This window comes from Mustela erminea, chromosome 1 (assembly GCF_009829155.1).
Source record: "Mustela erminea isolate mMusErm1 chromosome 1, mMusErm1.Pri, whole genome shotgun sequence".
Classification (NCBI taxonomy): domain Eukaryota; kingdom Metazoa; phylum Chordata; class Mammalia; order Carnivora; family Mustelidae; genus Mustela; species Mustela erminea.
Window position 1 is genome coordinate 8,055,009 of NC_045614.1, and position 15,391 is coordinate 8,070,399.

The following is a 15,391-nucleotide window of genomic DNA, read 5'->3' on the forward strand; positions in this document are numbered from 1 at the left end:
TACTCCAGAAGACTCTCTAACAGACTTACAACAATCACAAGAACGGGAGATTCTTTGATTGACAGAAAAGTTCTCGATCAAAGTCAGGATTCGGAGGTCAAAGCCCGTCCTCTTTGGCTTTGTTGTCTGGAGGAATGGAGTGATATTTATATAAACCAATGGGGAATTCTTAGGAAACTAGGTAGTGTCAAGTGACAAACCAGAGTTGATGAATCGATCCCTAACGTCATTGGCCGGCACTGTTGACTGGCGGGTCTTCCTGCCAATAAGACTTGGGTGTTCTTGCCCCATAGGGTGCCTCCCACAGTAGGCGGAGCCTATTCTTCCTACATTTTCCGAAACACCGCCTCCTGGCCTTGACAACTCGCTGCCCCCACGCTATTGGCTCTTGCGAAAAAGCGACAGTTCTGGAGTCCAATGGGCCCGCCGGGCGGTCTTTCGGGGGAAGGGTCACTCAACCACAGGCCTATATCTCTCTTTCATTGGCTCGCATGTACGAGTGGCAGCGCGACCGGCCAATTGGGAGCGGTGTGAGGGCTTTGGGCGCAGCCCCCGGGGCCCGGGCGGGAGGTCGCTCGGGTCGGGTGTCGTCTGAGAACCGGATGAGGCGGCGACTGTGAGGCCGAGCCGGGAGCGGGCGTCGCGCCGAGGCCCGGGCGGGCGGGGAGCAACGGCCGCGGACGCCGCGGGGCCGCGTCGTTAAGGGCCGGGACAGGCGGAGAGCGCGGGGCGCTCGGGCCGGGGCCACCGGCGCCATGGGCAACCGCGGGATGGAAGAGCTGATCCCCCTGGTCAACAAGCTGCAGGACGCTTTCAGCTCCATCGGCCAGAGCTGCCACCTGGACCTGCCGCAGATCGCCGTGGTGGGCGGCCAGAGCGCCGGCAAGAGCTCGGTGCTCGAGAACTTCGTCGGCCGGTGAGCGAGCGCGGCGGCGACTGCGGGCGGGCGGCGGCCTAGGGCGCGGAGGGCGGACCGGGAATGGCGCGCCCTGCGCAGCCGGCGTAACTGCGGCGCTTGCGTGCCCGCGACGGGGACGGGGACAGGGAGGCGGGCTCTGTAGGACGCCCTGGGCGGAGGGCTTCCTGCAGGGTCTGGGGATCCGGCTCAGGCCCTTGGGGCGTCTCACCGACTGGGGGGCGTGGGCCAGGAAGTGCGGTGGACCGTCGCCGACTCTTCTGGTCCCCAGCTTTCGTGGCTGAATTCTACCATCTGGTTGCCAGTGGGTCAGGGTTAGGTCCCTCTTCTCTGTCCTCTGCCCTCTGTCCGAAACCTGCCAGCTAGATACCTATTGGTTCGACCACTGTGGTCTGGCTGGCTGTTGATTTATCTGGAGCAGGCCCTGCCGTCTGGTTGACTGTCTCTCTGTCCTGGATAGAACTCCTTGCCACCACCATTTGGCTGTCCATCTGTCCAGTCCCTCAGGGCGGCCCCTGCTGCCTGGCTAGCTGTCTGGGGTGACCTGTGCTGCCTGGCCGCCGGTCCGTGCCCCTCGCAGACTTTAACACTTAACCATGCCTCTGTTGGGTTACTCTGGCCTCTGCAGCCTGACTTGGCTGGCTGGACCCTGGGGGACTCGGTTGTCTGGTTCTCCTAGGCTGACTCCAAAGCCTGGTCCCTGGCAAACGCTGGCTTCTCTCCCGAATGGATCCTTTTGTCTGTCTGTACAGGTGTCTGGCATTATCTTAGTCTGCCCATCAGTGCCCTGGCAAGCCCTGGCTGTCTGGCCCCACCTCTGCAGTAGGGAGGGGGTGGTGGGAGCATGCAGAGGACAGGGAACTGAAGGATGAAACCTGAATTTCCCTGTCAGTTACAAGTAGGACCCTGTGGGGGACCTTTCTGCAGGATTCTTTCCCCGCCCTTGTCACAGTGCTCTGGGGCCCCAGAACACAGGCTAATTCCCAAGCGAAAGCCTGCAAATTGGGGGCCCTTGTTGGAGCCTGATAAGGCTCTTGGCCAGTCCTGGGAAGCCTCAGTTTACCCATTTGTCCAGTGGACAGACTCCGCTCTGTGGGGTGTTTCTAGGATTCAGGAAGCGGACGAATGAGAGCTGGACATGTGGCCTCCAGGGGTGTTCGGTTCTTTCCTCTCCCTTCCCCCGCTTGTTGCCCTTCTGCCTCCCAGATGGACTGTCACTTCTCCATTCTGGGAAGGACTCGATTTGTGCCTGTGGCTGCTGAATGATAACATCATAGTCATCGTTATTATTACATGTGGTTGTGATCGGTGTTAAGGGGTAATGTTCCTGTGGCCGGCCCCAGGCTGAGTTCTTTTGTCAGCATCTTGAACCCCGCAGTGCGTTAGGTGGAGGTTCTCTTATCCCCAGTTTAGGCACGAGCAGGGAGGCTCAGTAAAGACTCATCCTTGGCCCAAGGGCACCAGGCTAGGGCTCGTTGGAACCCAGCTGGGTGCCCAGCCCCACCCTGCCTTCCCGGAGGCCCGGAGTTTTTCTCTCAGCGGCATGAATTTCCTCCTTTGCTGCTCTCTCTCTGGCGCCCTGCCTGTTGTCCACTGTGGCGGAAAGGTGTGGACTTGGGGTCAGCTGGGCCTGGGCTGAGCCTTGGGCTGGGCTGTGGGCCCCTTTGCATGGTTATCTTCCTCCCTGCTCAGGCTTTCAGTGAGCACACAGCAAAGCTCTGTCCATGTCATTTGCCTTGTGACCTTGCACAGGTGGTTTGGCCTCTCTGAGCCTCAGTTTCCCCTCCTAAAAATGGGGTGATGAGTCCCTCGACAAAACTGTTGCCTTGATGCAGGGATATGGTGTGTTGAAAGTCCTTAACACAATGTCCCGGCGCACAGTAGGTCGACACGGACAGGCTGTTACTCCCCACGCTGGTTTCTCTTATATCAGCAACAAAAACTAATCAGAATGAAAGTGTTTCGAGTTACACACTGGACTGCTTTGAAGCCTGATGAGGCCAACACTGCTATGAGCCCACTTTACAGATCAGACAACTGAGGCTCAGAAGAGCACTCGTGCTCAGGACCATTCAGTGAGGAATTGGGGGCTCTAGGTTGGGGACCCGGGGTCTCTCTCCCCTACCCACCTCCCCTCTGCCTCTCTGCCCCTCCCCTTTCTCTCTTACCCACCCTCCCAGGCACCTACCACTGAGTGGGCTCCTGTGGCAACCTGCTCCCAGAAGCCTGCAATGTGACCTTGGTCGTTAAGAGCATTAGTTCAGGGCCTGAGAACCAGACTTGTAAAAAAGCTTCTTGGGTATGGGTTGCTCAAACAGAGCTAACTTCTTTTTATTTCTGGAGCGTGGGTAAGGTTTCTTAGCTACCAAGCCCTGCCTTAGGGGGACGGCAGGCGGGCCTCATTTTGAATGAGAACCTGTTTGCTTCTTTGGGTTGTGGACCCTTAACAGTGGACATCTTGGATGGTTTCAAGGAGCAAGCGAGAGAGTATGTCAAGGGCCTGTGCCAGGGGCTCAGAGCACGGGCGGCTCTGTTTCATTGCCACCTCCTGTGGATTTTCTAAGAGTGTGGTCCAAGAGAGAATGGCCCAGCTAGCTCAACCTGTACCAGTGGTTGCAGAGTGGCAGCCGGGGGCCCAGGCCTGCGTGCTGGTCTTTTTGTTTCACCTGCGTAGTGTTTAAAATCTTTTTTGTTTCTCATTAGCTGCCAGTATTTATATTTTGCATCAGAATTCAGATTTTTGCAGTGCTTAGCTGCACACCTTTCGAGTGTAGTGGTGGTGTGCATGGGCTCCGGGCCTTAGGCCTGACTTCCAGTGTGTTTGGGTGTGTGACTTTGGCCAAGTGGACTCAGGTTCCTTTTCTGTAAAACGGGGTGATAACTAGACCCTCCCCAGGGGGACTGCATGAGTTAATGGGTGTTGAGTGCATTGACCCTGTGCCCATGGCTGCTGTTGTTAACGATCGTCGTATTCTGGCCCCCTTAGGCCTGAGTCTTGCTTGGCATGAGGTGCCACACTCCTCACTATTCCCTAATACTCACCTAGGCTCATTTTACATTTGCCTGGCCCTGGAAACCTTTGAGGTTAAGACCCTTGGCTTATCCGCCCTGTACTAGCATGTGGCCCCAAGAAGGGGGAAGGATGTGGCTCTCCACTGACCCTCGTCTTTTAGCCTCAGCAGCCCAATGAAGGGAGGAGCTTGGGAAATTTTTCCTTGGGAGAAGAGGAGGAAGCTGAGGTTGAGGCCCCCCCAGCTCAGAATTTCCCCAGGGCTGGGCTTGATCCCATGAGCCTTTCCCCTCTGAACCTTAGTATCCCCAGCTCTCGGGAATGGGGCTGTTAACAGTGTCCCCTCATGGGCCCCTTTCAGGTGACCAGATGGGTGTGTTTTACCCCTTAGGGAAGATCAAGTCATCTGGTGCCTGTCATTGAGGGTGGAGCGAGGACTAAATGCTCGAAAGAGTGTCTAGCACAGGAAAGTGCTTAAAACGCTGTGCAGTTTCCATTTGTTCACTGAGGAAATGTTTCCTGAGCACGCGTACTCATGTGTCCGGCCCTGTTCGGGGGCTGCAGACACGGCCCTGAGCAAGATACCAAAACTCCTGTGCTGGGGGGCAGATAAGAAAGAAACAGGGTGGAAATGGATAACTGTTAAGGACTAGAAGAGCAGGCTCTTGGAGAGGGCAGGGGCAAGTTAGGGTTTTAAATAGGAGGGGGTGGGGGGGCCGTCAGGGAAGGCCTCTTTGAGAAAATGACATTTGAGCTAGGACTTAAACATGTGAGGGAAGAGCCGCTGGTGGAGATTGCTGGGGGAGCATCTCAGGCTGTGGGAACGGCCAGTGCTAAGGCCCTGAGGTAGGCCTGCCTGCAGGCCAGTATAGCAGGACAGTCAGGGCAGATGAGATTAGCAGGTGCTGGGGTGGGGTGGAGTGGGGGCCTGGGGAGGCTCTGAGCAGAGGGAAGGCTGTGGTGGCGCCATTCCAATCCTTCCGGACATGGTTCTGGGAAAGCTGAGGGCTCTTGCCTTTGATTTTCAGCTTTACCTTGATTTTCTCAGTGAACAGTACTTGCCGGCTCACAGAGGGGCCCAATGCCATTTTTCTTTTGACAAGACTCAGCTGCCCCTGGGTCTCTACCATCTCCAGATCCATTTCCATTTGGTCTTGAGTGACGTGTCCTTCCAGGAGACATGGCTGCACCAGGCGGCCTGGCACACAGTGGGTGCGCGACAGATACCTGTCAGATGACTACTGGCTGCTCCCGCCCCTGCCAGACTGAGGGACCGGCATGTGCCTTCACGGTCATGGGTGTTCGAAGCTGCTTGGAAATGACAGCCGTTTCCACTGTTTTCTCCTTGCGGAGCAAAACTAAATAAAGTTCCTTCGCCTGTGTGGTCATTAGTACCTGGGCGAGCCTGAATGGGGAGCGTCCAAAGGCGCCTGTGGGAATGTGGCTGTCCCTGTCATAGGTCCATTGAATGACCTCACTTCTCCGGGCCTTACTTCACACATCTGGAGAATGGGGTTCAGGATGTTCCCTCTCCCCTGGGAGCGGGCTGAAGCTCAAATGAGCGAATCCTTGTGAAATAGGAGAGCCCTGTGTTTTGCAAAAGACCCAGGTGAAGACTCACCATCAGTTAATTTCTTTTTCCGCAAAGAAAAGGAATTCGTAATTACTTTGTTTATATAAAACCACCTTAGTTTAGCGGAACCATAAATTGAGTACTTCTCGTGCGGCGGGCCTCATTCTGACTTTGGCCCGGCAGGGATCTAACCAGGACCCTCCACTGAGCCAGATCCAGAAATGCTAGCGGGGGCCTCTTACTGGTGTGTTGCTACGTGGAAATGGTGGCTGGGGTCAGATACTTGGTGTGGGAGTCATTTATGCTCACTTATGGTGGGAGTGGGAGACGGGGAGCAAAAATGCCCCACAGTAGCGAACTGGCTAGACAGGGTGTTGGACACCCAGCTATGAAATAGCTCCCGGGGAGTGAGAAGGGGATTTAGCGGTCCGGAAGGCTGTGTGAGACCTGTTCGTTTCCCGGACCCAGCGGAGGGGTGCTCTCGGCTCGTGCAAAGCAGTTGTGTTTTTGGAGCAAAGAGCCTGGGAAGGTGTATGCCGCCGGAAAGCCACTCCCCCCATGTGGGTGGTCTCCCCTTATGGTTCTTGGTTTGGTTTTGCATGTTCGGATTATGTTTATGGCCGGGAAGACAGATTTCTCCAGACCTGAGCTCTGGGCGGCTAAGGGCTTTCTCAGACTTACTTGTCCAGGGATACTGGCCCTCACTAGGTACACGGATTGAAATCTCCCTGGCAGTGAGCTGGTCGTTTCCCGCTGAGGGCAGAGGACGAGCCTGTGGACAGTTCTAGATTGAGGGTTTTCAGAGCTCACGCCGACGGAAGGGAACCACGTGTCTCGCCAGGTGTTTGCATTTGGGTCAGAGCCACATCTGCCAAGCTCTTGACGGATTCGAGTGGAAATGCCGAAATTACAGGGCCCTCAATTCCAAGAAAAAATGGGAACATCAGCGAACCCTTAATTTACTGGCGTTGCTAACCACATGCTGTAATTAAGCCCTTATTGTGTGAAAGCTTTGGGAAAATGCAAGCCAATAATGAGATATTTATAGGGCATTAGCTCCCATCCGAATAAAAGACAAATTGCCTTGCCTCTGAAGCAAGATGGCCTGGGAGAGAAAAGACTCCGCTTCTGGGTGCGTTTTGGGATCCTGTTAATATTGGCAGTGAGGTCCCTGATGGGTGCCGTGCTGGGGGTTTTCCCTCCCGGAGTCACCCTCAGCTTGAACACCGAGCCGGGTGACTGCTGGCTTCACCGGCTGCTGGATGTTTATGACCCAGTAGGAGGTGATATTTGTCGAGCATCACTCTGTGTCCTCCCCTGGGGATTTCTGTCTAAAAATTGATCATGTGGTCCGGGCAGCCCTGGGCTACTGCTCTTAGCATCCTTGCTTTGCAAAGGTGAGAAAACTGAGGCCAGAGAGGGGAACTGACTCGAAGTCACGCAGGGAGGAGTGCAGGAGCTGGACGGTGAACTGGGCGCGTCTCTTCCAGAGCCGGGTGCTCAGGGACATTAGGGGTGGGAAGGCATGGAGTGGACAGTGGACGCCATGGCCCTTGTGTCCGAGGAGGGGGCCGAGGGGATGGTGGAGCAGCTTCTCGCTCCCAGCATCCTTTGAGGCTGTTAGCCGCGTGTCCAGCCGCACTCCGTCCAGGAGCACCTCCCCTGCCGGGTGCTGGGAGTCCCACGGGGACCAAGATGGACAGAGATTGGGTGAACGGTTATAAGAACAACTTTCTGAACATGAAGTGCGGCGACGATGGTCGGGGACGGAGAGAGTGGCTGGGTGGGGGCTGCTTCGGACAGGGGCTCGCTGGGTGCCCCACAATGCAGCAGGCCGCTCGAAGGCCTGGAGGCAGAGTGTCCCCTGCAGGGGGAAGGGCGGGCATGGAGGGCCCCGCATCCTGCCGGGTCACTGCTGCGCTCTTGGAGAGGGGGCTGAGATGCAGGCCTGAGCCAGCAGGCAGGGGAGGGTCAGGAGCGTGCCCGTGGGAGGCCTGCTTTCCCTAAACTTTCATTACGCAAGTAGGACACCGAAGGCCAAGTTCTCGTGAAAAGGGAAACTCATGAGGAAGAACAGATGAGGAAGACCAAGCTTCAGCCCCGTCCCGTCCTCCTGGCTCCATAGGGAGCCCTTTCGTCAGGTTGGGGTGGATCGTGCCAGACCCCTCTTGTGCGTTTTTGTCCAGAAATCCCTGCCGGGACTTGTGGAAAATCTGTAGCCCTGCCAGCAGTTGGTTCTTTTTCAGCATGCCTGCTTTCTAGAACTGAGACCACCCCAATCACATAGTATGGCAACTTGCTTTCTGGCCACTTAACACGTCCCAGAGGTCTTTCTGCATTGGAGCATCTGTCACTGCTGCTTGGAGTTTCCTGATGGCCCCAGAAGGCTAAGGAATGGAGGAAGGAGGCCAGCGGGAGTTGCCGTGACTGGCCCCGTGAGAAGTGGCGGCGCCCTCCGTGTGTGTCCTCGATGCTGGGGCCTTGGCTCCTGGCGCCTTTCTCACTTCGAGGCCAGTCGATGCTCCGTCCCTGTTAATGGTGAGGAGACTGAGTCAGAGAGGCCTGCCCAGGGATGTTGGGGCTGTGGGTGGCCAGACTTGAACCCAGAACCTTGACCTTCATGGGAGGCCTCCTCCCCTGGGCCTGCTGGCCTGGACCTGGAGTGGCACCCTCAACCTATGACCCAACTTCCGAGGGTCGAGTTTTCACTCTTCCTGCCCTGTTTGTCCTGCACCGTGGCCTCAGAGATTTCTGGAACAAGGCCAGGTGTCGAATAAACCAACCCCCCAGGTCCTCACAGTGCCCACTGGCAGGCCCAGTACCGCACCTCAGGTGCTTGATGGGCCATCTTCAGTGGGCTTTGGGGGTGGCCCTGGGCTTCCTCCCACACTGAACAGACTTTCCACATCCCTGACGTGCTTACCGTGTGCCAGGCACAGAGCACTCTGTGTGTCCTTTTGGGACGGCCCCATCTTACAGACGAGACAGCTGGGGCGGGAGGCATGCAGGTGGGGGTGTCCAAGTCCCCGCACTTGCCCACGGATTCAGTCAGTCAGTATTTGGCCCCGGGGGAGAATGGCGCCCCCCTCGCAAGCGGCAGAGGCTGGACTTGAATGGGGGCGTTGCTGTGAGTGAACCCCCAGAGCTGCTTGTCCTCTCGGGAGGCACAGTGACAAGGGGTGTGGAGGCACCTGGAAGACACAGGTTCTGATAGGGAGCCTTGGGGCAGAAGTGGTGGTCGGGGAATGCTTCCTGGAGGACGCATAGGTCTTTCTGTTAAGGTGAGGAGAATGGGCAGGAGTTGGCATTCCTTTGAATTCATACTGTGCCCATCCTGCCTGGCTGTGGGCCCCAGTTTGTGGCTTGCGCCCTGTTCATCGGTGCGGTCTTTTCTGTCCTTTTCTTTTTTCTTTCTTCCTTTTTTTTTTTTTTGGCTTTTTAAGTTTTTTTTTTAATTTTATTCCAGTTAGTTACCATACAGTGTCACGTTGGATTCAGGTGTGCGGTATCGCGCCCGTCCCAGCACTGGGCGCTCATCCCGACACGCACCCTCCTTCGTCACCCTTCCTCTCGGTCGCGGCCGTGTCGTGGGCCGGGTACCGAGGCACCTTGGATATTTGCCAGCCTGTGGGGTGTGGATGCGGAGGCTCTTCCTGGTCATCTAGTCCCAGGGTTTGCACGTGGGCAGGGGCACCTGCACCGCATGTGGGAGAGGAGCGCGGGGGCCGGTGCGGGGTGTGTGGTCCTCCCCTACCCGCAGCGTGGTGGTCGAGACTCCATCACGGAGCTGCTTCCCCGGGGTTGGTTTGGGACTGGTCAGCAGGTCCTTCCCCCGGCTTCACCCTGCTCTTCCCCTTTAGCTCCGTCTGCCTTAGAATAGCCGCCTGCACCCTGGTTCCTCGGGTCCTGCCCTCAGCCCCTACCTGCTCTGGGTGCCCGTGGACCCCTGAGTCGGGGCACGTCCCTCCTCTGGCACAACCTGCCCTGGCTCCTGCCTCCCTCCCAACTTCTGTGCTTCCCCCCCCGCCCTCCCCTCCTCCCTGTCTCCCCCTCCTTCATCCCTCCAGCCACACCGCCTCCTCCGGGAACCCCCCAGGCTCACTGTCACCTGAGGCCTCGTTTGTCCCTTACATGCATCTCCTCTTTGTCCAGACTTCTGTGTGACCTGCCTGCCTGTCTCTTCTTGGGTCCCTGCGGAAAGCTCCCCTCTCTGTGAGGCCAGCCCTTACCTACCCTGGCTCACACTGTGGCACTCTCTCAGACCCCCTTCCCTGATGTGTTTTCTTCTGAGCTCTTATTAGCACCTGAAATTATTTTCGTTGTTTTGTCTCTTTCTCTGTCCGCACCACCTGTGCCCCTCCCCCCCCAACCCCCAACAGAATGGCAGGTTCTCACAGGCAGGGAACTTTGTGTGTTCCTTGCTGTCATGCTACGTAGTAGGAGCATGCGTATTTGTTGAATGAATGTCTCTAGCAATCCGAATTGGATCAGTTTCACTGCACAGACATTCATTGAGAAAAGGGGCTGGAGGACGGGGCTGGGACTCCCTGCTGGGGCTCACAGCGGAGAGTAGGGTCTGGGCTGCTCTAAGGGGGCCAGAAGCATGCGCATCTTCTTCATGGGCAGGACTGTGATTGTCCTGTGGACACTGAGTAATAACAGTACTGCGCTGAGACCCCAGCGCCACCCAAGCTCGGATGTCTGTCTGGGCTGACTTCCCCAGCCATCAGAGGGGCCCCCCCCTAGGTTGGGGCAGTGGAAGCCCCACAGACCTTCCAGTGAGCTGCCCCCTTAACTCTTGCTTTGTACCTGGCTGCCAGGCAGGAGTGGGGACCACTTTGCCCAGCACGTTCACGGGGGCCCCTTGGTGAGCTCTGAAGCTCTTAAGGCAGGATGCCCGAGTCCCCACTTGGACCAGGGCAGAACTGTGGAAAGAGAGCCACTGGGGGTCGTCTTCCCATAGGGAGCTAGGGGGAGAGGTCGTAAAATACCAGCATGCCTCCCCGGACCAACTTAAAGCACCCAGGGGATTCTGGTCATGAGCCATAGCATGGCAAGCCCGTGCTCTGGAACGGGAGACTTCTTCTGGCTATTGAACCCGCTCGGACCACAGACCCGCAGGGTACGGACAGGTGGCCAGCAGAGCTGCCCAGCCCCTCTAGTGACACCCCCACGCCCAGACGGAGGAGGAGGAGGCGGCATCCTGGAGACTCTGCTGCGTGATACATTTTCTCAGCGATAAGAGTCTAAACGGACCGGCAGGCTGGCTGGCGAGCAGAGCAGGCAGGGACAGTCCCAGCTGGAGTGACAGCCGCCTGCTGGGTGATACACCCTGGCACGGCCAGGCCAGCCCCGGAGGACGCCCCTGTGGTGGGCCTGGGACACAACCCTGCCTGTCTCAGGCCATCGGGCCTCTGTGTTCTCTGCTGACGGGGCGGGTTCCTCCGGATGGCCACAGCCTCCTTGTCCAGGAGGCTCGCAGCTGGCCCGGTAGCCTGGGAGCCAGTGGTTTTGAGGATGATGCCTTCAGACATTGTTCTTCCGCTCCCTGGTGGGGCGACGGAGTGCCAGGGTTCTCTAAATCAGGGTTAGGGGACTGCGACCAGAGACGGGGAGCACCCGCTCAGCCTGAGGGAGCCTTCCTGTGGTTTGAGTCGGCTCGTCTTGTCTTGCAACACTGAGTTCCCCTCGTCTGGGGGGAAGCCGTTCTGACGGAAGTCCAGCCTCTGGCGTCTGTCCTGCTGACACCTGCCACCGGTGCTGCCAGGCCTCGGTCACCGGAAGGGGGGCCTCCGGGCGCGCAGCTGGCCAAGGCGGGAGGCTCCCCCCGGAACACACTGCCGGCACCGGCAGAACATGACACGTTGGCTTGAGTTTTCAGTTCTTTTCAAGTTTAAGATTTATTTGTTCATTGTGAGGTAAGAGTCCCTCCTTTAGGACGTACCCGGAGTAAGGCAGAGGTTCCTTGGCCCATTCCCCCCAGTGCCATTAGAAGCCCATGTTTCCTGCCAGAATGTGCCCACCTCAAGCCAAATTCCCGCTCTTCACCATCTGGAGGAGTTTTTGCCTTTGTTTTGCTTGTAATACATTGTTTATATTGGAACAATTTTAGATAGACCAAATTAAGAAGAACAAGTTTTGTTTTTTTGTTTTATTTTTTAAATGATTTTATTTACTTGGGCCGGGGGCGGCGGGGGGGAGAATGAGTGGGGGGAGGGGCAGAAGGAGGAGCAGACTGTGCTGAGTGGGGAGCCGACCTGGGGCTCGATCCCAGGATCTTGTGATCATGACCTGAGCCAAAGCTGGCTTAGCTGACTGAGCCAGCCAGGCGCCCTGAAAATAAACAAGTTTTTTTGTTTTTGTTTTTGTTTTTTAAGATTCTATTTATTTATTTATTTATTTATAAATATTTTATTTATTTATTTGACACACAGAGAGAGAAATCACAAGCAGGCAGAGAGGCAGGCAGAGAGGGGGGGGGGGGGAAGCAGGCTCTCCGTTGAGCAGAGAGCCCGATGCGGGACTCGATCCCAGGACCCTGAGATGAGATCATGACCTGAGCTGAAGGCAGAGGCTCAACCCACTGAGCCACCAGGTGCCCAAGATTTTATTTATTTATTTGACAGAGAAAGAAGGAACACAACGGGGGGAGTGGGAGAAGGAGAAGCAGGTTTCCTGCCGAGCGGGGAGCCCAATGTGGGGGTCCTGGGATCACAACCCGAGCCAAAGGCTGGTGCCCAATGACTGAGCCACCCAGGTGCCCTGAAAATAAACCAGTTTTAAGTTTAAAGGAGCAAAGACAGTAGCAAGAGCGCCCATGTAGCCACTGCCCCATGGTACGTGGGTGCCTCAAGCTGAGAAGTGAACCTTGGTAGGTTGTTATCATTAAGGAAAACCAGACTTACTGCGGATTTCCCCAGCTTTCCCCACTGTGTCCTTTTTCTGTCCCAGGACCCCAGCCGGGATGCCATGCTGCAGGCCAGTCATCCCTCCTCCGGAGTCTCTGCTGGTCTGTGACCGCACCACCCTCTTTGCTTGGTTTTCATGCCTTTGGTATTTGATAGAATGTCCTTCAGTTTGGGTTTTTCTGGTATTTCCATGATGAGAAGGGGGCTCCAGGTTTGGGGAGAAGAACACAGAGGTGAGGAGCCCTTCCCTCCGCATCCTGTCGGGTCCATCACCCCTGACGGGTCTTCCCGTGGGTGATGCTGACCTTGATCTCTTGGTCAAGGCGGTGTCTGTCAGCTTTCCCTGCGGTGGCTCACTCTTTTTCTCCTTTTCATACACCATCCTTTGGAACCACTCAAAGGTGGTTCTTGATGGCTTAAATCGGTAATATGTTCAGTATGGCACCGAGTTCCAAAATTCCAGAATGGATGGAGAGGGAGGCCTTGCTCCCTCTCCGCCCCTGCAGCCAGCGCTCCCACAGCTCACCGCCCTGCTCCCCGGGGGCGTGTGCCCGCCAGGGCTCCGGACCAACAGAAGCAAACACCTGCGTGTGTGTTCTCCCTTCCCCCCTGCACAGCTTTACACCCTGGTCGGAGCGCTGAGCTTGTTACTGGACAGTGTTTCTTGGAGATCTCCCCGCATCGGCACAAAGACTGCCTGCTCGCCCCTCCGGCTTGTTTCCCACCCTCCAGGTATCATTTACATAGAGTAAATGCACTGTTTGTAGCATAAAGTTGTTTTGACAGACAAGCAGGCTTGTGTCGCCACCAGCACGATCAACAGACAGAACACCTGCAGTCCCCCCTAGGAGTCCCCCTGTGCCCTTTTGTGGTCCCCCCCCCCCCCCCCCCCGTGCACCTGGCACCGGAGGATGGGCTCTACACCCTGTGGTCTTGCCTTTTCCAGAATCTTGTAAGTGAGCCCACGCGGCTTCTGAGTCCACCGTGTCTCCCTCTGTGTAGCACACTGGAGAACCATCCCGGCTGAAGGCAACTGACCTTTGGTCCTTTTTCTTGCTGGGCGGGGTGGGGGTGGTGGGGTGGTGGGGTGGTGGTATTTCATGGTGTGACTGGGCCACGGTCTGCTGATCTGTTCACCCGCTGAAGGCCGGTGCATTGTCTCCCGTTCTCGGCGACGGTGAATAATGCTGCTGGAAACGCGTGTGCTCCTGGCTCTGTGTGGCTCGTGAGTCAGGTACATTTTGAGTTAATTTATGTAGGACTTAGGAGATACAGATGGGGGTTAAGATTCTTTTGCATATGAGTGTCCAGTTGTGTCAGTACTCACTCCCTTCCTTCCTTCTTCCTTCCCCTTTCTCTCTCTTTCTCTTTCTCTCCCTCCCTCCCTTACTTGTTCTCCTCTGGCTCTACTGGGCTCCTCACTCTGTTCCTCAAAGCTGTGAAACAGGGTCCTACCTCAGGGCCTTTGCATATATGCTCTTCCTCTGCCTGGAAAGCTGTCCCTTGAGATAACCTGAGGGATCACTTGTCACCTCCGCCCGGCCTGTGGTCAGGTCTCCTCCTCGCAGGCCCTGCCTGGCCCCACTGCTAAAATGCCTCCGTCTTGTTACCCCTTCCTCTTGCCCTGCTTGTTTTTTCTTGGAAGCCCTCGTCACTCCCTGTCATGGTTCTGCCCGTTTACTTGGTTTATTGTCCATCTCCACCCAGTAGAAGGTCGGTGCCCTGCTCCTGGGGCCTTGCTCTTGGGGGTGCCCCTGCCCTTTGTATGGTGCCCAGTGCATATTAGTTTTTCTAGAAGGCCCACTCCTTCTCGTAAATCGCTAACAGGTACTCCCTCAGCAAAGGCAGCCGGCCTGCTGCGGGCCCCGCTCCGACCTGGGCTGCCCCCTCTGCTGTCGCCGCTTGGAGTCAGGTGGGGTGGGGGAGGCACCCACTGGGCAGGCATGCCACCAGCAGACGGAGGCTGTGACTAAGATCAGGGTCATGGAGGGAATAAGGCCGGAGGAGGGCAGGATGAGGCCAGGCCACAGTTAGAGGCCCAGGCCTTTCTGGGAGGTTTTGTGTGGGTTGGCAGTAGTTTTTATCCCTTTTTTTTTTTAAAGATTGATTTATTTATTTGAAAGAGAGAGTGAGCGAGCAGCAGGAGGGGCTGTTCCACCAACTGAGCCGCCTAGGCCCCCAGCAGTGGTTTTTATAGATGATGGACTTGCTCCCTTCTTGGTACATGGGTTGCTCTCCCGCTTTTTGTTTTATTTATTTGTTTGTTTGTTTGTTTGTTTATTTGACAGAAATCATAAGTAGGCAGAGAGGCAGGCAGAGAGAGGAGGAAGCAGGCTCCCTGCTGAGCAGAGAGCCCGAAGCGGGGCTCCATCCCAGGACCCGGAAATCATGACCTGAGCCAAAGGCAGAGGCTTTAACCCACTGAGCCACCCAGGTGCCCTGCCCCTCCTTTTTGTTTTAAAATAGCATCTCTCTGAACTGAAGTATATTTCACATGCCATAAAACTCATCCTTTTTAAAGTACTGTTGGAGGGGACACCTGGCTGACTCAGTCCGTAGAGCATGTGACTCTTCTCTTTTTTTTTAAATAAAGATTTTATTTATTTATTTGACAGAGAGAGATCACAAGTAGGCAGAGAGGCAGGCAGAGAGAGATGGGGGAAGCAAGCTCCCCGCTGAGCAGAGAGCCTGTTGGGGGGCTTGATCCCAGGACTCTGAGCTGAAGGTAGAGGCTTTAACCCACTGAGCCACCCAGGTGCCCCGTGACTTTTTTTTTTTTTTTTTAAAGATTTTATTTATTTACTTGCGAGAGAGAAAGAATGAGAGAGATCATGAGAGGCAAGAATGTCAGAGGGAGAAGCAGGCTCCTCGATCCCGGGACTCTGGGATCATGACCTGAGCCCAAGGAAGTCGGTTAACCAACTGAGCCACCCAGGTGTCTTTTTTTTTGAAGATTTTGCTTATTTATTTCTCAGAGAGAGGGA

The 15,391-nt window shown here is 56.1% G+C and overlaps 1 protein-coding gene across 14 annotated transcripts in view; it reads left to right on the forward strand.

Moving 5' to 3' along the window:
* Window positions 1-567: 567 nt before the first annotated feature.
* Window positions 568-15,391, forward strand: part of DNM2 (dynamin 2) — an 84,698-nt gene continuing 69,874 nt past the window's right edge. For 9 of the 14 annotated variants that reach the window (XM_032311301.1, XM_032311258.1, XM_032311218.1 and 6 more), the window contains exon 1: window positions 568-916. In XM_032311301.1, coding sequence (XP_032167192.1) covers window positions 756-916 — 161 coding nt within the window. In that variant the 5' untranslated portion in view covers window positions 568-755. The remainder of the gene's footprint in view (window positions 917-15,391) is intronic. The other 5 variants (XM_032311292.1, XM_032311248.1, XM_032311287.1 and 2 more) reach the window with 1 other exon arrangement.